At 54.6% G+C, this 24,903-nt stretch overlaps 2 protein-coding genes across 6 annotated transcripts in view; one reads left to right on the forward strand and one right to left on the reverse strand.

Annotated features, from left to right (window-relative positions):
• The window catches only part of NINJ2 (ninjurin 2), a 97,839-nt gene extending 87,854 nt beyond the window's left edge, over positions 1-9,985 (forward strand). The window contains exons 2-4 of the mRNA XM_055281202.2: positions 8,108-8,339; positions 8,885-9,069; positions 9,604-9,985. Coding sequence (XP_055137177.2) covers positions 8,108-8,339; positions 8,885-9,051 — 399 coding nt within the window. The 3' untranslated portion in view covers positions 9,052-9,069; positions 9,604-9,985. The remainder of the gene's footprint in view (positions 1-8,107; positions 8,340-8,884; positions 9,070-9,603) is intronic.
• An 801-nt stretch (positions 9,986-10,786) lies between these two features.
• B4GALNT3 (beta-1,4-N-acetyl-galactosaminyltransferase 3) overlaps positions 10,787-24,903 on the reverse strand; it is a 104,882-nt gene continuing 90,765 nt past the window's right edge. The window contains exons 10-20 of one of the 5 annotated variants that reach the window (XM_055281194.2): positions 23,946-24,089; positions 22,825-22,934; positions 21,700-21,800; positions 21,335-21,396; positions 19,883-20,681; positions 17,316-17,635; positions 16,428-16,581; positions 16,101-16,173; positions 15,531-15,684; positions 14,777-14,903; positions 10,787-12,903 (exon numbers count right to left, since the gene is read on the reverse strand). In XM_055281194.2, the coding sequence (XP_055137169.2) occupies positions 12,795-12,903; positions 14,777-14,903; positions 15,531-15,684; positions 16,101-16,173; positions 16,428-16,581; positions 17,316-17,635; positions 19,883-20,681; positions 21,335-21,396; positions 21,700-21,800; positions 22,825-22,934; positions 23,946-24,089 (2,153 nt within the window). In that variant the 3' untranslated portion in view covers positions 10,787-12,794. Of the gene's footprint in view, positions 12,904-14,776; positions 14,904-15,530; positions 15,717-16,100; positions 16,174-16,427; positions 16,582-17,315; positions 17,636-19,882; positions 20,685-21,334; positions 21,397-21,699; positions 21,801-22,824; positions 22,935-23,945; positions 24,090-24,903 lie in introns of those variants that run through there. The other 4 variants (XM_063639870.1, XM_055281193.2, XM_063639871.1 and 1 more) reach the window with 4 other exon arrangements.

Genomic DNA, 24,903 nt, shown 5'->3' on the forward strand with positions numbered 1-24,903 from the left:
AGCCACAAATTTATTTTTTAAGATAGTTCATTCACACGGTTCAAAATTCAAAAGGTACAGATAAAACTCCTTCTCTCAACCCTATTCTTCCAGTCACCCAGCTCCCTTCTTACCAGCTGGAACCCAAGCCTTTTGCCTTTGGGTCTAGTGCCCCTTCTGCAGCAGCAGTGCAGGGGCTCAGTGACACAGCCCCACTGCAGATTCAGGAAAGCCTCGGACAAGTTTCACTCAGGAAGAGGTTATGCCTCCTCTTAGTAAGTGTGCACGTGCACCCGATGGGACTAGTCTTCTTTCATCTTAGGCTGCATGTTTTGTTTTTTATCTGTCTTTTGTTTGTTTGTTTTTTGTTTTTCTGTTGTTTGCCTTTTAGATGGACTCTTGCTCTGTTGCCCAGGCTGGAGTGCAGTGGTGCAATCTTGTCCCACTGCAACCTCCACCTCTGAGGTTCAAGCCATTCTCCTGTCTCAGCCTCCTGAATAGCTGGGATTACAGGCGAGCGCCACCACGCCCAGCCAGGCTGCATGTGTTTATCTTTCGATCTTAAACTCCTTGGAGTAGGGAGTATGTCTGCCAGTTCTCGGGGGCGGTAGAGTAAGGGTGAAAATTACAGGCTCTAGGCCGGGCGTGGTGGCTCACACCTATAATCCCAGCACTTTGAGAGGCCAAGGCAGGTGAATCACCTGAGGTCATGAGTTCGAGACTAGCCTGGGCAACACTGTGAAACCCCGTCTCTACTAAAAATACAAAAAAATTAGCTGGGCGTGGTGGCAGGCGCCTGTAGTCCCAGCTACTCGGGAGGCTGAGGCAGGAGAATGGTGTGAACCCAGGAGGCGGAGCTTGCAGTGAGCTGGGATCACGCCACTGCAGTGCAGCCTGGGTGACAGAGCGAGACTCTGTCTCAAAAAAAACAAAAAACAAAACAAAAAAAATTAGCCAGGTGTGGTGGCACACACCTGTAATCCCAGCTTAGCCAGGTGTGGTGGCACACACCTGTAATCCCAGCTACTGGGGAGGCTGAGGCAGGACAATCGCTTGAACCCAGGAGGGGGAGGTTGCAGTGAGCTGAGATTGTGCCACTGCACTCCAGCCTGGGCAACAAAAGTGGAACTCCATCTCAAAAAAAAAAAAAAATTACAGGCCGTGGCACATAGAGGATTGGGATTAAAAACTGTGCTGTGTGATCTTGGGCAAGTTACTTGGTCTCTCTGAGCCTCCATTTTCTCAACTGTGATGATGATGCCCTCACCTACTTCGCAGAACTGTTGTGAGGACTACATAAGCTGACTCATGTCCTGTGTTTAGATACAAGGTACGTCCTCTGTAAGTGGAACCACCATCGTTCCAGTGCGCTGAGAGCCCACTGTGTGTGTGCACACAGTGGGACAGGCCCAGGCACCCTTCCCAACTGAATTCTGACAAGGGGACTGACACCGAATTAGAAGCCCACCTAAGCCCCTTCCTTTGAACGAATCACTCTTCCCAGGCTGGGACCCACCCTTTCCCTTTGTGAGAAATCAGCTTTCCAAAAGCCTTGGTTGCCACTCTCCCCTTCTCAAGGGAGGCCTGGCTTTCCCGGGCAGTCGGTCATTGTGAGGCCACCAGAAGGGTCACAGGCCCCTATTCCTCTGGGCCTGTCTGGTGTGTAGCCCTGACTGTGAGCTGGCACACAGCAAGCTCCCATGTGGGTCTTCTCAGGGCTGGCAGGAATGACTCCTGGGAGGGTCACCCATGCCCTGCAGCAGTCTCTCAGCTACGTCCTCAGGATTCTCCACTCAGAGCCAGCTTTCCCATCTCTAGATCACTCTGTGCTAGGAAGGACCCAAGGAAGCCTGTGTTCCAGTCCCTTCAATCTCGCAGATCAGAAAAGGCGCCCAGTGCTCCCGGCCGGGCTTGCTCACTCATTAAAGCAGGGCTGGATGTGGTCAAGGTGCCTTTGGTGACGCCCTCCGGGCTGCTACAACTCCCCCCACCAGGCCTACACCTTCCCATGGGACACACACTGCCTGCCACAGGCCCCAGGGCCTAAACACACTGATCTGTGGGCTCCATGGCTTTTTGGTAGGGCAGTTACTTACCACTCTGGGGTTTACCCAACCTCCACGGCCCTCTGGGAGAACAGCCCTGTAATCTTGTTTCCAAGAAAGAGTAGAATGATCTGTTGGAGCTTATGGTCCCTACTGACCATAAAGTCGATAAACAATGTAAAAACATGTTTACTTTTCCGTTAAAAAAGGCATTCCTTTCCTATCCAACCTAAGTTCTGTAAATAAACAAAAATACAAGCCAACAAGGATTAAGGGATAAACGGCTGTCTGGCAGAACAATGAAGCAATCCTTGAGTTCAAGGGATGGAATCGCACCAGCCTTAGGAGCTGGGACTTGGCAAGAGGCCTAGGTGACAGGGAAGTCTGAGCTGGAACGAGAGAGGGTGTGGAAGAGGGAGGGTAATGACTGTGCCGGGCAGGCCCGGGAATGGGGCAAACCGCTGGGTCTGTGGTGTCCCCCGCCCCCTGCCTCATCCCATGCCAATCACCACCCCACCCCCTGCCTCATCCCAATCACCAAACCAAGTCCTCTTGTTGTCCAGAGGTCCAGGGGCGCCCGGATCAAACTCTGGATCTACTCCCACCTTCCCTGCAGTCGCCGCCCTCCAGCTTCATGCCGCCCCAAACGCCCCGTCTGTCCAGGTGTCATTGGTTGGCCAGATTTTGACGGGCAGCCTTTCCCACAGGCAACCGCGCCTTGAACAGGGACTCTGGGAGCCCAAAGCAGTGAGTCCTGGGTCAGTGTCCTGCCGCCCTTGAGTGGCAGGGGAGGGGCAAGTGGGGTGGGGCAGAATGAGACCTGAGGAAGATGGCAACGAGAGCCAGCCTCACTGCGAGAGGGATCTCAGCCTGGGAAGATGGGAATCGCTTGGATTCTGACCTTCTTTCTGTGAAAGAGCAAAGTGTCGCTCTGCTGTCCATGGCCTCTGCCCTCCAGAGATGGGATTTGACCACAAAGTGCCAAGCCCAGAGGCAGAGCTAGGCCCAGAAACCAGGCGTCCTAGCCCACGGGTCCCCTGCTCCTCGAGGATCAGCACAAAAGGGGCGGGGAACGGGCAGAGCCCTGTGCGCTTGTGGCGGGTGGAGGCCGCCAGCCCACCCGGGCCAGCTCTGCAGGGAGGGCGCAGAGGCCGGGGCCGGGGCCGGGGCAAGAGGAGGGCGGCAAGCGAGACCCGGCGGTGAAGAGTCCGGTGAAACAGGAACAACTCATGCTGGGCGGCTCCGCTCGTCAGTCCCGCCCACATTCCCGGGTCTCTGTTCCCGACCCGCCCGGGCCTGGCCTTAAAGGGCCAGCTCCTCTGAGCAGGAGCGGGGGGACCCCCTGCTGCGCTCCCCACTCCTCTATCATCCTGGCCCCTGCGGAGTTGCTCCCAGTCCCTGGGCTGTGGGCGACCAGGGTGACCCCCTGCAGGATTTAGGGCTTTATCTGATCCGCTCCTCCCACTATAAGGGAGGGCCCTCGGGTCATTCCAGCCATCCCTCTGCCGCTGAGCAGGGCTGCACCTAAACTGGCCCACGAGGATTAGAAGAACCCGTTCCCTGCTTTTGAAGATACTGCAATGAGAGGACCCTTTCCAGACACCTTCGCGCAGGGCCTCCCTGCCGGCCCTTCTACCCGCCGTCCCCCAGGCTGCAGGTTGTGCCGGGGGCCCCTCCCTTCTCGGTCTCCCCACCCCACGCTGGCTCCATTTCAGCTTCGGCTGATTCTTGAACTCTGGCTTGACACACGCGTTTGGTGGGTTTCAGTTCGGCCCATCCAGACTTGTGGGCGAGGCTCCCGTCCTGGGCCTCGGAGGGGTCCAGGTGTCCCATTAATCCCGTCCTGCGCGTGGGTTCCCCGGGGTGGAAACACCATCCGGCAGCCGCGGGGCCCAAGTCACTTCTCTGGCCCCTGGCGCCACCGTGTGGACACTCTGGAGAACTGGCGCCACCGTGTGGACACTCTGGAGAACTGGCGCCACCGTGTGGACACTCTGGACAACTGGCGCCACCGTGTGGACACTCTGGAGAACTGGCGCCACCGTGTGGACACTCTGGCCCCTGGCGCCACCGTGTGGACACTCTGGAGAACTGGCGCCACCGTGTGGACACTCTGGAGAACTGGCGCCACCGTGTGGACACTCTGGCCCCTGGCGCCACCGTGTGGACACTCTGGAGAACTGGCGCCACCGTGTGGACACTCTGGCCCCTGGCGCCACCGTGTGGACACTCTGGAGAACTGGCGCCACCGTGTGGACACTCTGGCCCCTGGCGCCACCGTGTGGACACTCTGGAGAACTGGCGCCACCGTGTGGACACTCTGGAGAACTGGCGCCACCGTGTGGACACTCTGGACCCTGGCGCCACCGTGTGGACACTCTGGAGAACTGGCGCCACCGTGTGGACACTCTGGCCCCTGGCACCACCGTGTGGACACTCTGGAGAACTGGCGCCTGCGGGGCAGGAGGGGAACGCCCTGATCCCGCCCAGCACCCGCCCTGAAAGGCGGTCCTGAGCCGGCCCTGCATTGAGAGAGGAAAGGATGAGGCGCACCCCTAAGCACACTGCGAGCCTCACATCCTCCGTGAAACAATGGGTCTTAGACTGATTTAACAACAAAAGCCAACCAGCTCTGTTAAAACTTACAAATAGCAATACTTTCCATAGAGGTTGGGAAGACTGTGCCGCCGGAGGACTCACCCCTTCCACCCCCCGCCACCCCTTCCCCCACCATTTGGTCAGTGATCAATACATACCACTAGAGGTTTGGGTTTACGGTTTTGTCCACTGTTAACACACTTGGGGGGAAGGGGGTCTGTCTCCCTCTGAGCTAGACCAGGAAGGAGAAAGGGCAAAGCTTGCTGCTACTGGACAAACTGGAGGATGGGGAAGAGAGAGGAGGGGTGGCACAGCCATGGGGCAGGGAGGCCAGGGGGCACAGTTGAGCCTGGACAGAGACACTTTGAATTTGGGGGCAGGGGGTGAGACTCTCTTGCCTAATGAGTGCTCTTGGAGACGGAGGACAAACCTTCACCAAATGGGCTATGAGCACAGGTTGCAGCCTTGGGGCTGACAGCGACCATGGGCCTTTGTGAAGTGTTGGCCCCGGGATCCCTGGCCCTAACCAACCAGGCCAGCTGGCCCTAGACAAGCCAGCCTTGCTCGAACTGGATTTCCAAAGGCCCTGAACACTGTGTGGCCTCCCAAGTCCATGCAGGTCCTCATTCACCCTCTGTCCCTACCTCCTCCAACCTCACTGGCTGCCCCCAGCACCAGCTGAAACCCCGGCCCCAGCAAAATCAAATATGAAGGAAGACGGGAGAGCACTCCATTCCTTTCGTGCCTATGGCCTTTTTTCTTATTTCTGTGGGCCCTGGGCCCCAGCCTGATTTGGTGGCTGTCAAAAGGAGTTTGCCAGGGCCTGTTGTGAGCAGCCTGTGGCCCAGTGCTTACCCGGGATCCCAAGGAGGGGCAACAACTATGCCTTGTTTGGCATTGGGGTCCTCACAGCCCCAAGCACTGCCTGGCATGTACACTCAATCTATTGAGTGAATGCTACCCGCTGGTCTCCATTCTAATCTCCCAGACAAAGTGTTTAAATTGCTCCACTGGCCAAAGTGCACACTCCTGATTACCCTCTGTGAGTCCTGCCCCAACCAGAAGTCGAGGACACTCAGAATCTCGATAACGAACAATCCAGGTGCAGAGAACTGCCCCGTGTAGAAAGCTGATGGCCTGGAGTGTGGTCAGAGTGAAAGAGCCACTCCTATATGTTTGATCCTCCTGTGATTGGTCCACAGAGTCAGAGAGGGGCAGCCTGTGGGGCACAGGCTGCCAGGGTGGATTCCGTCAGAGCAGGTGCTGTTAGCACCCATGACCACCCTGTGCCTCTTGAATGTGTCTGTGCGTGCGCACCCTCCTGGCAAACAGAGCAAAGGGTCAGGAGCTTGGAAAGGAAGCGAGAAGAGCAGGGTGGAGACATGGGGCTGAGCTTTGAAGGCAAACGTTAGAAGGACTGGGGAAGAAAGGCTGCCTTCTGTTGGCCTAAGGAGAGGATTGGTCCAATCTGTAGCCGGGCATGTGGATTAGAGCTGGGTCTCCAAAGACGAGTGTCCGAGACCTTATTTTAGGATAAGAAAATTAAACTTCTATTTATATTGAATTTTATGTGAAATCCTTTCAAATGTTTCTACTTTTGCATGTTTTACTACATATATATATTAGTCCAATAAAATATGTATAGTTGATAATGGAAGAATGTACATATATTGAGGATGCATGGCCAAAACAGTTCTTAATGCTGAGATTACACTATCAAGAAAGTCTGGACACCACTGCATTTCAGAGTTTTGTTTTTGTTTTTGTTTTGAGACAAGAGTCTTACTCTGTCGCCCAGGCTGGAGTGCAATGGTGCGATCTCTGCTCACTGCAACCTCTGCCTCCTGGTTCAAGTGATTCTCCTGCCTCAGCCTCCTGAGTAGCTGGGATTACAGGCGTGTGCCACCACACCCAGCTAATTTTTTTGTACTTTTAGTAGAGACGGGATTTTGCCATGTTGGCCAGGCCAGTCTCAAACTCCTGACCTCAAGTGATCCCCCTGCCTTGGCCTCTCAAAGTGCTGGAATTAAGGGCATGAGCCACCGCACCCAGCCTCATTTCAGGGTATCCTAAGGGCTCATAGAATCCAAAGGTTCTGATAGATAGGCTAAATCAGTTAGTCTATGTGTAAATCAACTGTCCTCTGTGTAAATCCCTGAGGTACAGAGAAGCAAAGTGACTTGCTGGGGCTGCACAAAGTACAAGGAACATTCCAGACCCTCTGAGACCTGCCCATTCAATCATCCATGCATCCATCCATCCATCCACCCACCAGTTTCTCCATTCATCCATCCATCCCTTCATCCATGAAGCTTTATTTTATACTTCAAAACAAAATCAAATGTAAATTATGCTTCAATAAATCCTAGCCAAAAAAATTAAAAACAAATTAAGAGTGTTTAACTAGTATGCATCACTGAGCATATATAGGCATGCATCCATCTATCCATCCGTCCCCACTCAGCAGGCATCTGTCCTGTCATGGATCTGCTGGGTCATCTTCCCCACCTCCAGGCTGTAGTGTCTTTCAGAGTCCTCCATTCCTTCTTTCTCACCTTGCTCCACTTCAGTTCCTTTTCACTCTGATCCTAAATCAAGACTATAACTTTTAAATGACTCTCCCTGCTTCTAGCCCTTCCTGGCCCAATCTGTTCCAAGCACCACTGCTAAATCAATCTTCCAAGTACTCTTGAGTGACTGCAGATTGCCCTTGGTCATGGCGCCCAGTCTGAATTTCTTGGCCCAACCCAGAGGCCCACAGCACATGCCCTGTATTGTGATTCATCTTTTGGAGTTAGTGGCTTCTGGAGAAGCTTTAGCAAATTATGCTTCAATAAATCCTAGCCAAAAGTAATGATTAAAATGACTTGAGTGTTTAGTGTGCATTACTGTGTGTATACACTCATGCGTGCTGCATGTGGATGCTGACAGCCTGCGTCTGACAGCGTGTGTGCCTGAGCGGGCGGCAGCTCCAGTGCTCCTGAGGGATGGAAATCCAGCCGATGATCAGCTGCTGAGCTGTGCACCCTGCCTTGGGGGCCACGGCATTCTGCGAGAGGAGGTGCCCTTCTCTATTTCACCCAAGCCTCCAAGCTCCTTTCATTGCCTTCCTCTCAGAGGAAAAGAAAACAGCCCAAAGCTGAGGCCTGGCCCAGGTAAAATAGCGAACAGCATGAGGAAGGTGCATTTTACAGCAGCAGAGAACCCTCCCGGCTTTCTCCAGCCAAATGTGCGAAGGTGTGAGGGAAGGGGTGACTCTCCAGGAAATATCCACTGCAACAGAATGTCATTTCAGAGTGCAGAGGTCCTTACGGGTTCTCTAGTCCAACCCTTAATTTTATCAGGCCATGAAACTAAGGGTGTCATTTGCCCTGAACTTCCCATTGGGTTTGGAAAGAGCTTTAAAACCTCTCTCCTCTCTCCCACCTCTCAACTGTTTCCCATCCAGAGCTCCCCTTGGTAAGTCTGTGCTTTCTCCCCTACAGCCCGGAAGCTCCGACCCCAGGAGGAGCCAGCCCATCAACCTGAACCATTACGCCACCAAGAAGAGCGTGGCGGAGAGCATGCTGGATGTGGCCCTGTTCATGTCCAACGCCATGCGGCTGAAGGCGGTACTGGAGCAGGGACCATCCTCTCACTACTACACCACCCTGGTCACCCTCATCAGCCTCTCCCTGCTCCTGCAGGTGGTCATTGGTGTCCTGCTCGTGGTCATTGGTGAGGAGCCCAGCCTGCAGTCAGGCCTTCTGCCTCGGCACCTGCGGCCGGCAGAAAGGCCCCACGTGTTCCCTGGGCCACCCTGCATTGGCGCATGCAGCTTCGCAACCACACGCTGAGCTGCAGTGAGCCCTCTGCTAACAGAGGCCCAAAGAACAACTTCTACCCCGCGAGGGCAGGTGCCCTGTCCTATCTCCTGGTATCCCATGGAGCAGACCCTCCACAGTACCTGCTGAATGACTGTGTCAGCACCTCTCTAACTGCTAACTCACTCACTTGCTCACCGCTTCTTCCGTGAGCACTCGTCCCCACGCTTAGAGGACCCAGCTTAAGTTCCCAGTCCTGGTGGGATGAAGCACGCTAGGGTGCTCCATGTACTGGTTGGCGAGGACAGAGGCATCTCAGCCCGATCATGGCCACCTCCCTTATTTCTGCCACATGGGTTTCTGAAGGGCCCCTCTCTCCACGCTCTGGTGGGTGTTGTGCGGGCAGCTCCGTGCGGTGGCTCCACCTCTGACCCTTTCCCCCACTCCACTTCCCTGCAGCACGGCTGAACCTGAATGAGGTAGAAAAGCAGCAGCGACTCAACCAGCTCAACAACGCAGCCACCATCTTGGTCTTCCTCACTGTCGTCATCAATGTTTTCATTACAGCCTTTGGGGCACATAAGACAGGGTTCCTGGCTGCCAGGGCCTCAAGGAATCCTCTCTGAATACAGCCTGGGACTCAGGTGAGGGAGGATGGAGAAACCCCAGCTCCAGGGGCTCCCCAGGTGGCCCTTCTCTGTCCTCTGGGGCTTTGGGGCAAGAAACAGATCCCTTGCCAAACAAAGGGGGAAGGCCTGTAGCTCCGAGAGCAAGGAGGGGATATGCGAGAGCCTGGCCTCAGCGAGGCCTGCACAAAGCCCCACTGCTGTGTTAATGGCTCTCGGTTCTCAGGCTCAGGTTTTCCCACGGTCTGGGACAGGGTGGAGGTGATGCCATTAGTGGTTGACTCTGCCCCTCTGGCAAGAGGAAAGGTGGAGATGGGGAATTTCTCCCTGCCATTGTCTAGCAGCTCTTGCTACTGACTGTGGTCCATGGGCCAGCAGCATCCACAAACCACCCAGCAACTTGCTGGAAATGCAGAATCTCAGGCTCTGCTCCAGACGGGCTACAGGCACGTGCATGAGTAAGGTGGCCAGGCGCGTCCTGGGCATGCTGAAGGTTGAGGGGCGTTGATCTGGCCTGCCCTCCTCATTGCCTCTTCTCTGCTTCCCCAACAGGTTCTGGGCCTGGAACTCCTGCCTCCTTCCTCCGTGATCTGCCAGGCTCATGGGCACTTTCCACAGCCCAGGAGAGCTTCTGAAAGGACAGGATAGCTGCCCTTGCTCCCTACCCACAGCACCTGAGTTAAAAAGTGATTTTTTTATTATTGGTCTAAGGGACTTCCATCTTGGTCTGGAGTCCCGAGCTCAGACGCAGGTACTGCCAGCCATACCTTCCTGGTAGCATCTCCTGGACCTAAGTGAGGCATGTCTGTCTAAGGCCAAGTCTGCCCGGCTTAAGGACCCTGGTTCTGACTCTACCCTACTGCTTCCTTCTGCTCCAGGCCTCAGTTTTCCCTTCCTGTAAAATGGAATCTATATAAAGGTTTCTTCAAATCCACTCTTGAGTCCACTTATTTGTCTAGTCCTGCAGGCTCAGGCATCCAGGCTGGTCTCCATCTGTGCCTTGGAGAGGGCTCAAGAAAGCAAACCCCAGGCCTGGAGGGTGGGAAGACTTTTCAATTACTTTCTCCTCGGTGGGTTCTGCTCGGAGCCACTGTTCCTGGCCCAGATGCTTTGGGCATGTCGTCATCTGCCCCATCAACTGTAGATTAGTCCATTGCAGACGGATGCACATATGCACAATCTTCTCCACGAACCTGCTGTAAGCTATTCTAGCTTTCAGTCTCAGCTTCCCTTAGGCATGTGTTTAAGGACTGCAAACTCATTTTGATCTTTGCCTGGGCCAAATATAACGAGGAAGGTAAATCTGTAAAGCATTAGCAAAGCATTGCCAACTCAAACAGAAATGATTTTTAGACGGTCTGCCAGTTTAGAAGCAGCCACTCGTCGGCTTCTCTCCACTGCTCACCAAACCATTCTGGCCCTATATCTAGCCTTCTCCACCCAGGGTATCCATAGCTTTTCTCGACTAAAACCACCAACCTCCGTTAATCTGCTGAGCAGAAGATGCCTAGTCTACTATATGGTGAGCTGCTCAGACAGGAACGATGTTGTCTTCTTCCTGAGTAAACCACAGTGCAGAGAAGGCCACAGTGCAGAGAAGGCCATCGCACACACAGCAGGCAACACACTTGTGCTAAGGGTGGAGGGTGGTGTGGGAGGGTCCTTGGCACACCCACCTGGGCCCCTCAGCCCAATCCTTTACATCCGTGAAGAGCAAGAGGAAAAGACAAGCACCTTTTTTTTTTCTAAGAAGTTGCTGTATTTAATGCTTCCCCTCCCACCATCCCACACCCTCCCCTACCCAAGACATTTCTCTAGGGAGTAGGGGCCTTGCCCAGCCCTTCCTCTTAAGGCAGATGGTGTGGAGGTAACATCAAATGCAAGGCACTGGCCCAGGGTGCAGGGGTGGTGGGCAGGGCAGGAGGCTGGGCTGGCTCCTGGTCATTGGAAGTGAAGCAGGCGGGCAGTTTGGGCTGGTTCCAGCCTTCCAGTGCAATGCCCGAGGACAAGAGTGGTCCCAGAAGGAAACTGGCAGCCCCACTGGCCAACTGCAGCCCTAGCCTATGCCCTGCGATCCTTCTCCAGGGGCCCGTCGGCCTCAGCAGGGACCAGAAAAAGCCACAGCCCAGGGAGCAGGTATGGCCTTCCTAAGCCACAACCTACAACTCAAAAGTCTTTGTCCTTCATGATTCCTTAAAGGGAGGCAGGGATTCTCCCCGACCCCCAGTAGGTTCTCCACGGACTCCATTCTCCCACGTGCCAAACCCATGCGCTCGGGGAACGCAGAGCCCGCTAGGCAGAGCCTGCAGCTCCAGTGCTGCGGTTTGGACCGTCACAGCCTGGAGCGGGGGCTCAGTGGCCTGGTCTTCGGGGCCCCACCGCACCTCCCCCAGCCCAGTGCTCACCTCCCTAAACAGACTCTGGAGTTCAAGATCCAGTGTCCAATGCACCATGGGTGAATTCACAGCAGCAGCGGAGGCAGCAGCAGCAATAGAAAAACCCCCAGCTACAAAAGCACCGGGGGTTATTAGTGCAAGAGAAGTACAAGGTCACCAGGTGACAGAAAGGGTGGCGTCGACTAAGAAGGCCAAGGGTTGTTTTCCCTGGAACTGCCCCACTCTTCAGTTCCTCCTGCCCCCACTCCTCTCCCTGCTTCCAGGGGGTAGCTCAGGGCAACGTCCCCACCTCCCCAAACCTCTCATCCCGCCCCCTTCCTATCCTGCTCCCTGTTCCAGGGTTTTACCCCCATTTACCCTTTCCTCTTCTTCCACTCAAGGCCAGGTGGCCAGGGCTCTCCCTGCAGAGGGCAGGTCTGCAGCAGAGCTGGACTGTGAGGCTCACAGCTTCCCCTTCCCTTTTCGTCCCTTTCTGTCCAGCCCCCACCCGCTTCTCGTCTAAGGAAATTGACAGGTATGTCCACATCCTCTTTACCTCTTCTCCGTGTCCTCTCCGGAGGCCTTACCCACAGGCACGCCGGGAAGGGAAAGGGCTTCTCTCCCCTGCCTTCATCACCCTGCCTGTTCTGCAGGCCTGAATGTCCAGTGCCAGGGAATGGCAAGCCCCCTGCCCGCCAGCTCCCCACCTCCCAGTGCCCAAGCACCAGAAACAGCCCGTTCTCTGCTTCTGGTCTGAAGTGAGCCATCCGGAGGAAGTTAATGCCTTAATCAGTGGCCAGCTGCTTGGTGGCTACTGGGAGATGTGTGTCTCTGGAAGGCACAAGCCTGGGGTAGAGCAGAGAACTGCCCCACGTGGGACCAGCCCCGCAGCCAGGGACAATGCCCAAGGGACACAGGAGTGGGCGGGAGGCCTGCACGTGGGGACAGTCCCTCAGTGCACAACCTCACCCCCGCTCTGGACAGCAGTTTTGGTTTTCTGTTTTTAAAATCCCCGCCCCCCAATAAAACATGTCCACTAGAAGAGTGTCTGGTGGTCAGCGCTTGGTGTGAGGAGTGCTTGGTGGATGTGAGCGTGCACCTTCGCGGATAAGGATGGTGTCACTCGGTCAGATCTCTTCTCCTGGCCTCTCTCTCAAAGTCCTCCCTTCTGAAGGCCCAGGAGGCAGAGACAGGAGCCCTGGAACCTGCCTCTGTGAGGGGACAGCTCCAGGTGGAGTGGGCTGTCAGCTTCGAGGCCTCTTGGGGACCAGCCATCACCCCACTCCCCATCCCTGAACAGTAGCAGGGCCCTGGGGAGCCGCTGCTAGTCCAGGAACGGGAAGTGTGGGCCCAGCGGACACCCTCCGGCTACAGCATCTTCATCTGGCGGCGGCTCCACATGCCTCGCTTGGAATGGAAGTGATGGAAGAAATTCCTGAGGGAGAGACGCTCCACTTCCAGGCCCGCTTGGAGGATCCTGAGGGAGGAGGAGCCGGATGAGCCAACAGAAGCACAGGAGGCAGCTGGGGGCCCCTCTGCATCCACCACAGACCCTCTGCTCGCTCCCCAGGGGGCAGGGAAGGCAGGTGCAGTGGAAGGGCGTGGGCTTTGAAGTCAGGCGGCCTGGGTTTGGATCCCAGCTGCACGACTGGGTAAGTCACGCCTTCTTTCAGAGCCTGTCTGCTCGTCTCTAGAAGGATGATTATCACATATGTGTAATGAGAGGATAATGTGTGATACAGAATTCTATCTATCTAATATTAGACATACTGTATACACATCAGAGGTGGTGAAGACAAGAAGGATGGATGCTGAGGGCTCAGCACAGCTCCTGGCACACTCTGAGTGCCCCATACCTGGCGCCCAGCCTCCAGGGCACACGTCATAGATGAAGGGAGGCAGGGCTGCTGCACTGGGACACCTGGAACCCAGGCCCTCCCCATGCCTTTTCTGCATGCACAGCCTGCAGGGTGATCCTCTCACAGGGGGACCTGCACTTCTGGCAGGGCCGAGAGTGGCCGAACGGGATCCCTGAGCCTCCGAGGAGGCAGGAGGCTCAGGGCTGCACAGGAGCCGTGCATTGCAGCAAAAGCCCAGCACAGAGATCAAGGTGGAGGTGACTGCCGGACCCAGCTTCCCAAATCAAGGCTTCCAGCTGCCTTGGGGGCGCCTTTGATCTAAGACTCTTTATATGAGATCCCAGTTACCTAAGTTCCTTTACCTTCCCCCTTTTCACTCAAATTCTCTTAGTGTGTCACCTTCCTTTTCTTTCTTCCCTCAACGGGAAAAAACACCAATAGACTTAGTTTTCAAGCCTCTAACACTTTAGTGAGTGAGATTTGGGGCAAGTTATTAACTTCTCTTCAAGACTCAGCCTTCTCATCTGGAAAACGGAGGTCACGACGCCTACCTCACCGAGGTCTGGGGAGAAATAAGCGAGGTAACGGATGTGGATGGCCTGCCCCTTATAGGGACCCAGTGACTGGTGGATGCATTTTGTCCTGCCTCTCGGGAAGAAGTGAGCGTCTTCGTGTCGAGGTTCCGCCCCCAGTGCTCCTGACCTTGCTCTGTCCACCTCCTGTGGACGCTGTTCCAGCACTTATGCCCTTCTGAAGGGCACCCTCCCCTCTGCTTTGCTCCCTCCCCATAGGCTCAGATCTCAAGGCGGCAACCTCGCACAGAACAGCCTCCGCCTCCTCACCACCCATGGCCTGGTGTCCCTGCCCAACCTTGCTCTCCTTGTCCACCTGCCAAGGCAGCAGCTTGTACTGTGTTCCCCTCTGAGGCTTTTCATCTCATTGACCCTTTCCTCCTGCTCCAAACCCCCAGGTCCCTTGGTGTCTCATGACCCGGCACCTCCTGGATGTCCTCTTGCCCTTTAGTGGTCGACGCTGTCTCTTCTGCTGGCCCCGACGTCTTTCCTGACCTTTGCCAGGTCTACTTATCCATTCCCACAACTCTGGGCTCCCCGCTCGGCAGCTGAGGGGAGGCGTACTACCCTCGGGTTGGGGAGGATGCAGTCTCTCCCACAGTGCCCTGCTTGGTGCTGAGAACATTACGGTTTATGTCTACACAGCTTGGTGTACCTGGTACACAGTGTACCAGGCATGTTAATTTTCACACCAACCCTGTGACACAGACAGAGGGTGAATCACACCCCTCTAATAGAGAAACTGAGTCCCAGCGAGGCTGGTGATTTGAGGGTGTCCTCCGAGTCGAGTGCTGTTTACCGCGCATTGGGACTCTGCAGCCGCAGGGGACAGCTAGGCTGCTCTAGCCTGGCTCCCTGCCTAGAGCGCCTGAAGGGATGGATTCCCAGGCCTCGTGGATGCCCTCCTCTTCCCCGTCACCTGTCCAGCAGCTCCCAGTCTTCCCCGCCCCAGCGGTCTCGGAACTCCTTGGTGTTCATGCCCCCAATCCTGTCCAGGTCAGACTTGTAGATGCCAAGCAGCCCGAACCCATTCACCTCCCAGTAGCCTGTGGACAGACAGGAGCTTCGGGTGAGATGAGCCAGAGGCCAGAAGGAAGAAGGAGGCTTCCAGGCTGCGTGCCTACAGCCTCTTCTGAAAGTCAGAAGCTGGGGGTGAGGGAGGCTGAAAACTGTCTTAGCTGAACGAGTACTTTGCCTGTTTTGGAGGAATGCCCCCTAACTAAGGTTCAGGGCTCAGCAGTGCTACCAGGCTGTGCCCACGGGCTGCCGACAGCCCTTCAAATGGATCGGACAGCAGCAGCCACTGAAGACGCAGCTGTGTCAGTTTACGTGTCCGTTTCCCTTCCCACAGGCAGGGAGCCTACCTTTCCATCTTTGAATCCCCACAGGGCAGAGCATCTGGCACACAGCAGTGCTTAGTAAGTGTGTGATGAATGAATGAAGGAGAAGAGGGGGCAGGAGGTGTGCACTGCTGCACCTGCTGCTGTGGCTGTCAGCTCAGCCCAAGGGGACCTTGTCTGGTGAGCTTTCCAGGGGAGTGAAGGCCACAGGAGCACAGGGTGGGGCAGGGGAGGAGGATGCTCATGCTCACAGATATGACTGTTTCCAGCTCTGGAGTTAAGAGCCAAGATCAGAGAAGTCTTTCCTCCCTCCCCAGTCTGAGCAGGGCTCACCCTCAGGCCACTGGGGGGTGGCCCCACAGTGCAGCCTCATCACCATGGGGGCAAAGGCCATCTTTCCCTCCACACAGTGCTTCCGAATGGCATCGATGACTCCAGCTGGGAAGTGGATGTGGAGGTCACAGAGGAAGATGATGCTGTGCGGGTCCTGGGGACAGATGTGGGCAGGGTCAGCAGACCCTGCAGACCAGAGCTAGGAGGGCAGGTCGCCGTCCAGGAGCCTCGGAGTCTTCCCTATTGAAGTGATTCACAAACTCCCACAAAACCAGCTGCTGGGCAGAGTTCCACAGTGCTGAACATCGGAGCACAGTTCTTAACCATCACAGTGAATTCTGACTCCTCCCCACTCTTTATGGGCTCCAAGGATCCTGGACAACTGGGCAAATGCTCCACTGTGATTTGCTGATTCCACCCTAGCACTGGCCTGCGGCACAGCAGAGAGGACCTCCTGTGTCCTCATTCCCATCCTCCCTGAGGGGCTCACCACCTCATACACCCCAAATGTCTCTCTACCTCTTAACCAGCCTTGAATTCCATCTCGCAAGCCCCATCCAGGCCCTTTACCTTCACGAGGTCTATGCCAGCCTGAAGTCCAGCTGAGCGTTCAAAGTTTCCACTTAGCTTCACGTACTGGTAGCTGCAGGAAGGGGAGAGAGGGCTGAGTATCAGGACTCAGCTCTGGTGGTCCCCTGGAGGAAGTTGGCAGGCATAGAATAGAGATGATGTGTGCTCCTGGGATGGGATTACGGGCAGGTGAGCCCTCTGGGAAAAGTTAGAGACTAGGAAACAGGAAGGCTGGGCAGGACTCCTGGCTCTACCCTGGACCCAGCAGCCCTAGGACTTTAGGACGGACGTGGCCCATGCCACCCCCTGGCTGGTGGTCCCCCTCACCTCCGCAGCTTGGACCTCTTCAGCGCCATCTCAACATCCATGTCCTCGCTGCTGTAGTCAGTGATGACGATGTTGAAGTGTGGGTCGCCGGTGACCTGGAACAGGCTTTCCATGTCTTTGATGAATTGCTGTACCCAGCGTGCCTGGTTCTTCACTGCCCCAGGGGGTCAGGCAGGAGAAAGGAACACAGACAAGGCAAAGACGATGAGCGCCTCCACTCCCAGCTCCCACGTGAGTCAGGAGTGCCCATCAGACCTCGGCTGAGGAGACGGTGCAACTCTGCAAAACCATTGGCAATGCAGCACAGAGACATGAGGCAGAGGGAGTGCTCACCCGTTAAGGGGACCTCTGCATCCTGCTCCCATATTCCCTCCCCCCAGGCAGGGAGCCCACGAGAAGGCCTTGGCTGGGGCTCATCGTCAGTAGCCCTACCACGCTCTACTAGTGAAACCCTGTTATCTGCCCTCTTAGTATCGTTGTCCTATCCCCATCGTCCTATCTCCACTGTTACACTTCTGCCTGTTGTGTGTTCCTCCTTCTCATATAAAACCCTGCTAATCACTTCATTAAGTACCCTCCCTGTCTTACTTCCCCAGACCAATGATCATCCCCAGTGTTAGCAACCCCAGTTATCACACCCAACCCTGAAACCTAGTATGAGAGAAAGAGCACTGGCCCATGAGGCGGTGTTTGGTTTTAGCACCAACATTTACTGGCCACATAACCTTAAACCAGTGACTTTCCTTTTGTGACCCTCAATTTCCTCAACTGTAAGGTGGTCTTTCTCAGAAGTGCTTCTGGGGTCAAATCAGTGAAAGCAGATGTGGGCGCTCCTGACAGTGTTAGCAGCCCTCCCCTGGGAATGCCGAGGCTCGGCTTGAGGCTCACCAGGCACGACGAAGTGGACCACGGCTCGGTGATTCCAGGAGAAACCCTGAGGCCAGCACAGCTTGGGTTCTTGGGCCTGGGTATTCAGGACCTGTCTGCGACGGTTGTGTGGGTCCCAGACCAGGCCTTGCAGGTTCCGGGCCTCGGCCTCCTCCCCACCAGCTGGATCGATGCCCTGCCAGCCTCGCGTAGACACATACTCCGAGAGCCGCACCACGCGCTGGCCTTGTTCCAACAGCTCAAGCTCCAAGAGGTAGCGACCCCCACGCAGCTGGTCCTGACGCTTTTCCACGTTCACAATGCGCTGTAGCTGGTACCTGCTATGGCAGAAAGTGTGGGAGGTTGAGTAGTTCCTTTCCACACTGGGAGGGTAGCACGGTGTGTTAGAAGCCTGCAAGGCTAGTTGTCGGGAGACCCTGGTTTTTGTCCTAGCTTTGCCACTGGCTGGCTGTAGGGCCCCAGGCAAGATTCGCAATCTCTCTAGGGTTCGCTGCCTCCGTCTTTAAAAACGTACCTAGAGCTGTGATGATCCTGAAGGTCTTTTACAGCTCCAAGATTCTAAGTCCATGAGCTGAACAAGAGGCTCACACTGAAGAGGTTCCCTGAGAAACTGACCCTCGACAAAAATGGTCGAATAAACAATCCATAAGACAAAATGAGTTGTAAGATAGATGTCAATTGGTTGGCTCAAAATCATTAGTCACGAGAGAAATAACAATCAAAACCACAGTGTGATACCATTTCACACTCACCAGGATGGCTATTTAAAACAAAACACAATGCCAGGCGCAGTGGCTCACGCCTGTAATCCCAGCACTTTGGGAGGCCGAGGTGGGTGGATCACAAGGTCAGGAGATCAAGATCAGCCTGGCTAACACGGTGAAACCTCGTCTCTACTAAAAATACAAAAATTAGCCGGGCATGGTGGTGGGCACCTGTAGTCCCAGCTACTCGGGAGGCTGAGGCAGGAGAATGGTGTGAACCCGGGAGGCGGAGCTTGCAGTGAGCCAAGATCGCGCCACTGCACTCCAGCCTGGGCGACACAGTGAGATTCCATCTCAAAAAAAAAAAAAAAAAAAATTAAAATTAAAATAAAAAATAAATAAAACAAAACACAATGAAATGAAAAGTAACAAGAGTTGATAAGGATGTCGAAAAATTGGAATCTTCATACACTGCTGATGGGAATGTGAAATGATGCAGTTGATTCAAAAAGCAGAGTGGCAGTTCCTCAACATGCTAAACAGAATTACCATATGACTCAGAAGTTCTACTCCTAGATATATACCCAAGACAACTGAAGGTATGTTCACATAAAAGCTTGTGCATGAATGTTCATTGCAGCATCTTATTTGTAATAGTCAAAAAGTAGAAACAACCCACATGTCCTTCAACGGATGAATGGAAAAATGTGGTATAGCCACGCAATAGAAGATTACTCAGCAATATCGAGGAATGATTTAATAGATTCCACAACACGAATGAAACTTGTGCTAAGTGAACATTCTGCAAAAAGCGCAATATAAAGGCCACACAATTACATGGTTCCATTTGTATAAAATATCCGGAATAGGAAAATCCACAGAGCTAGAAAGGAAAGTAGTTACTGCCAGATACTACTGGGGGTAGGAGGAGGAATGGGAAGTAACCACTAACACATATGGTTTCTTTTTTTTTTTCTTTTCTTTTCTTTTGAGACAGAGTCTCACTCTGTCGCCCAGGCTGGAGTGCAATGGTGCGATCTCAGCTCACTACAACCTCCATCTCCCGGGTTCAAGTGATTCTCCTGCTTCAGCCTCCCAAGTAGCTGGGGATACAGGGGCGTGCCATCAAGCCCAGCTAGTTTTTGGATTTTTAGTAGAGATGGGGTTTCACTATGTTGGTCAAGCTGGTCTCAAACTCCTGACCTCAAGTGATCCACCTACCTCGGTCTCCCAAAGTGCTGGGATTAGAGGCGTGAGCCACTGTGACTGGCCAGTATAATTTCTTTCAAAGGTGATGAAAATGTTCTGGAATTTGACAATGGTGATGCTTGCACAACACTGTAAATATACCCTTAAAACCACTGAAAGGTACACCCTAAAATGGGGATTTTAATGTTATATAAATTTTATCATAAAAAATGTTGGTTGAATGAATGGATGAATGAATGAAAACACAGAGAACTCCAGTCATGCATCATGCCCTAGCCCTTCCAGCCCACATGCGGGGTTTTAATTTGTATTTTTTAGCCTCTGTTTTGCCTGTTTGTCTATTTACCAGCTCTTTCCTTGGAGGAGGGGACGTCATCTACCAAGTCCTTCCAGCCCTCGACACACGTCCTGGGCCAGGCACCCAGGAATTTCAGAACCTTGCCTAATGGTGGGACAAAGACCTGCCTGGTCAAGATCCTCTCCAGGGACAGGGGCCCTGGGCACTTGTCCTTCCCAGGAACCTGAGGTGGGGGCGAAGTTCCAGCTCTTTCTGCAGCAGGGGGAACCCACTACCAGCCCCCAGGCCCCTGCCTTCCAGGCCAGCTGGCCGCCATGCGCCCCAGTCCCTGGCCCCAGGAGAGCCCTTTACCTTACCCCCGGCTCCTCTGGTTGAGCTTCTTCAAGAAGACCCGCGTGACCTCAAGAGCTTCCTGCTCTGGAAGCAGCAGGTTGCCAGATGTGTTACAGCTCAGGTCAATCCAGTCGGTCCTCAGGGCTTGGAAGTCGAGATTCCGGGCACTGAAGGTCTGGTCCCAGTTTACGACCGGGTCAAACATAGGCAGGTACTCGAACATCTCACTCATATCCTCTTCCTCTTCCTCTTCTTCCCCCTCTTCCTCTCCCTCTACTTGTCCTTCCTGGCCTGCGGCCGCCACCACTTCCTCCTCCCCATGCCAGCCCCTCCCGGGGGCCTGAGGCCGCATCCTGTCGCCCCGTCTCTGCTCTGCGATGTACGACTCCACCTGGTTCAGCCACTGAGACTGCTCTAGAGTCCTCCGGGGGCTGTCGCCAGCGGGCCTGGGCCTGGGCCCCCTGATCTGAGGCAGGTTCTTCGCAGGGTGCCCAGGAGGCCGCTTGTCAGAATGAGGTAAATCTTGGCTGGGCTCAGGGCTGGGTTTTTGCTTCCTCTTCTCTGGCTGCTGCACCGCAATGTGGCTGGTCCTCCCTGGGAAGGACGCTGTGGAGTTCCCCTTGGAGAAGGGGGCCAGCAGGCCCTCCCGAGGCCGAGCCAGGAGTCTCCGCAGGCTTCGGAGGCGGTAGTCAGTGACATCTTGCTCCAGGGTGGAGGCAGGTGTCTGTCTTCCCTCGAGCATCCTGGCATTCTGGTCGTTGGAGGCAGGGGTCTCCTCTGCCACTTCCCCATACTGGGACTCTTCTAGGTTTTCCTCAGAACCTGCTGTTAATAACAACCATTCCTCATGTCAGGAGTTTCTAACAAGACATACAAGACAGAGGATGATCACATGTGTGACGCACCATGGGGCTCCAGACTGGGGTTGAATCCAGGTTCTGTCACTTACTGTGTGACCCTGGGCAAGGTACCCAACCTCAATTAACCCCAGTTTCTTCATCTGCATAAAGGGAATAATACTGCATCTCCCATGGGTTTGTGAAGACTGAGTGAGATACACGGCATCCCATGCCCAGCAGGTGCATAGCACCTGAGGGACCCAGCAGATGGTCCCAGCCATGCCCTAATCCCCCAAGAAAGGCCCCAGAAGACAGTGCTTCTCTAAACCAGAACCTCCCAAACGGTGCGCCAGGGACAGCGAGCCCCTCCAGCAGTCCAAGTAACCTGCCCCGGGGCTCTCACTCTCCTCCAGCTGACCCCAGCATGCTACTAAAAATAGTGTCATTTTCCACATGTGCCTGGATACGGAAAAGGCAGGAGTCATGCTCTCCACTCCCTTGGGTATGAAGGGAGAGGTCATGTGATCTGGATCTTGAGCTCCTGGGGGCGGGGCTGGCATGGTCCGAACTTCCCTGGAAACAGACCATGGTCGCCCCTCTCAGTCTGACCTGGAAGCCTCAGCTGTCACTCTGTACCTGGCTGCTCCGGCCCCTGCTTCTCAGGCTGGTCAATCTTGATGTACTCCTGAAAGCTGAACCTGCAGGAGGAAGGGAGGTGTGTCGGCACCTGGTGCCCTGCGGGCTCAGCCCTGGCTCTGCTGGAAGTCTCAGCCGGAGTCTGATGTTTGCCCCAGACTACAGTGGAGGAAGGAGGTTGGGTGAGCGGGGTGTGTGTGTGTGTGTGTGTGTGTGTGTGTGTGTGTGTGTGTGGTACTCAGGAAGAGCAAGAGCAGACTCCTTGGGCTGGGACGCCACCATGGCCACCCTGGGCCAGGCAGCTCTCCTGGCTCCTGCAGAGCCTCCTGCAAGGCCACCTTCTTGCCCCACTCAGTGTCTCTCACCTGTCTTGGTAGTAGGCGTTTTCCTGGTAGAAACATTTATTGTGGGTCTCCATGTGGCTCAGGCGGGTATAGTCATTGGGGTAAACAAAAGACAGATGAACCTGGAAGTGGAAAAATCAGCAGCAAGAGTAAGAGAGTGAGATCTTGGTAAGAAATCAGCCAGCCAGGGTTAAGCCTGCCCCTGGCTGGGATCGCATAGGGCTGCTAGGGACCCGCCCTTGACAGGGAGAGGAGTTGCTTTGAGTGCTGAATGAAACATGTGGTGATGCAGATGGGGCTCTCATTCCCCTGGTTATGCCAGCGATCCCGGGCTCCATGGACCAAATGCAACCCCTGGGTCAAGCCCCTGGTCCACATCTCCCCTCCTGAACCAGCTCCCGTCCCTCAGCTTCAGCCAAAACCATTCCTTCCTCCCTCTGCTACCTGATCCTCTCCTGAAACCTCTGAACCTTTACCTGCAACCTCCCACAGCCCTAGAACAACCCCTCTTCCTATTTCCTTCACTACTTCCTTTGTCCCCCTTAAACATGGCTCGTGGTCACCACCACCAAAGAACTTCTCAATTACACCCCAGCCATTCTCTCACCTGGTGATGCCTCCTGACCTTCCTTCTGCCCTCTAGCCCTTCCTTAGAATCACCTCTAGATCTGGATGGACAGGAGAGTGGCCACGCTGCCTGTCAGGATTCCACATGGGTTCTGGGCTCTTCAAAGCTAACGTCCCCTCCATAGTTCTTGTTCCCCCCGTGCCTGGTCTCTGGGTTTCATAAGTCCTGCTGGCTCACTAGCTGGCGGGACTGACCAGGCAGGGTAGGGTTGTGTGGCCCTTAGAGCAGGGAGCTTAAGAAGCCTCAGCTAGGCCGCCTGATATCATCACGGGGCTGAGTTGGGGTGTGGGGGGGCCCTGAGGCAGAGCACCCACGTGCAGGCTCTGCTGGACAGTCTATTCAGGGCAGTTCATCTGGGAGTGCAAGTTCTTCCCAGCCTAGGGACCCGTGAGGCCGTCCTGTCTGCTGGGATGGGACGTCGGGAAGATGGGAAAGTCAGCATCACCACCTCCCATCCCAGTCACGGGCAGCAATCCCTCTGCCAGCCCTGCTCTCCACGAACCAGGCCCAAGACTTACAAACCGGAGTCCCTGGTAGCGCTGCAGAGGAAGCCCATCCACCAGGTAGCTGGGTTTGTAGGGACAGTCAGGCAGGATGTGGCGGAGATGCGACTTGGGGATCAGAGGCACTGAGGAGAGTGGAGGAGGAGGAATGAGGGTGAGGGTGGGTCCTGAAACAGGGGCTGAAGTCCTCTGCCCTGAGTAGGGCCCTTTCTGTATTCGCAGGTGGCAGCTGTGTTCTGTCGATGTCTGTGGCTGAGGCTGCCAGCCGGAGGCTGCCCCACGCACCTGGGGCAGGGCCATTTGAGGAGCACCCTGGCAGCAGAGGACTCAGCACACAGCCCCTGGTACAAGGCACCGTTTGATTTTAGAGTCACTGTGCAGGGATAGCCTCAACAAGGTCTAGAAACTTCTAAGAGGCCAGAAAGGCTCCTCCCTCATGCAGCACTGATAACTGGATTTCCTACCATGGGCTGAACGTCCCCTTAGCGTCAGTTGTCATTTTTTTGAGAGGGGTGAGGAGTAAAGAAACTTTGTCTTTTTTTTTTTTTTTTTTTTTTTGAGACAGGCTCTCACTCTGTCGCCCAGGCCGGAGTGCAGTGGTTCAATCACAGCTCACTGCAGCCTCAACCTCCTGGGCTCAAGTGATTCTCCCGCCTCGGCATCCCAAAGTGCCAGGATTACAGAAATGAGCCACTATGCCTGGCCATCTTTGCCATCTTTTAAAATTTAAACACTCCCAAGAGGAATAATGCATTAAGACTCTAACACTGTGGTGTCAACATATTTCTTTCATTGGATGACAAGAGTTGGAATGCAGTAAGAGGCGGGGACGTGTGAGATTGGGAAGGCATGTGTGGGGGACTTCCGGGTTCTAACTCTATTTCTTGTCGTGGGTGGTGGTTCCACAAACGTTCGCTCTGTAATGATATGCAGAATTGTAAAGTTACACGTAAATATTTTTATACTTATTTACATACTCTCTTTTCTGTATGCATGCTCTATTTTATAAGGAAAATAAAAGGTTTTACAGCGTTTGGGAGACTGTAACAGGTCTCTCAAGCCTTCTCCACCATCAGCAGTGGACCCGGCAGTGCAGTGTCCCCAGAAAGGATGCCAAGCGCTGGCTGAGGCCTTACCTCGATAGAGGGTGTCCCGTGGGTCAGGCCGAAGCATGTCAGCGGGTGGCTGCTCATCCCAGGGAAGCGCGCTGGAGGAGCCCACGTGGCTGGCTGCTGTCTGTGGGATGTGGCCCACCTCATCCATCTGTAGGGACGTCTCATCTGGGCGCAGGGAGGAGAGAACAGCAGGAGGCTGTGTGACCTGGAGCGCAGCAGCCCACTGCCCTTGAAGGGGAGGGAAGAGACGTAGACGGGGCTCCTGACTCCAGGGCCACCGTGTAGAATGTGCGCAGCCCCCACTCACTCTGGCCCCCGTCACAGCAGAGGCTTCACGATTCATCTACCTTCGGCCCCCTCTGCCAGCCCCATGGCTGACCCACATGACTGCGTTGCGTACTTGGAAAAAGACACCTCTTTCTCAAGATGTGTTACTGCGGACTGCTAGAAGTTTGGCATTATGTATGCCTAATTTATTGAACACTTACAGAGCACTCAACAATAAGCCAGGCCCTGCTCTAAGAATATCCCAAATATTAACCCATCTAATCTCCAAAAGCACCACTTGCCTTCTGTTCTACTATCATTCCTAGTTTACAGATGAGGAACTTTGGCATAGAGAATCTAAGTCATTTGCCCAGCATCATACAACGGATGGGTGGCCAAGCTGAGTTTGAAGCCAGGTGATCTAGTTTCAGCATCCAGGTTAAAGCAGCCACAGAGAAGGGGGGTGGGGGGCTGGCTGCCTCCTTGCTCTCTGTCTCCTGTGTTCATACATCTGTCTACACCTGCCACGGAGGCCTATGGATGGCATGTTTTTCAGTGGGGCCTGTGGATGGAAGTCTCACTGAGGAAGTGATATGAAATGGAAAATGCCATTGAAGAAAGAGGTCACTTCCTGCACACTGAAGGCAGGTGAAAAGGTTTCCTCTGCCCTGGCCACGGCTTTGCAAGAACCATGGTTACCTTATCTGGAAAA

Source organism: Symphalangus syndactylus, chromosome 5 (genome assembly GCF_028878055.3).
Source record: "Symphalangus syndactylus isolate Jambi chromosome 5, NHGRI_mSymSyn1-v2.1_pri, whole genome shotgun sequence".
Classification (NCBI taxonomy): domain Eukaryota; kingdom Metazoa; phylum Chordata; class Mammalia; order Primates; family Hylobatidae; genus Symphalangus; species Symphalangus syndactylus.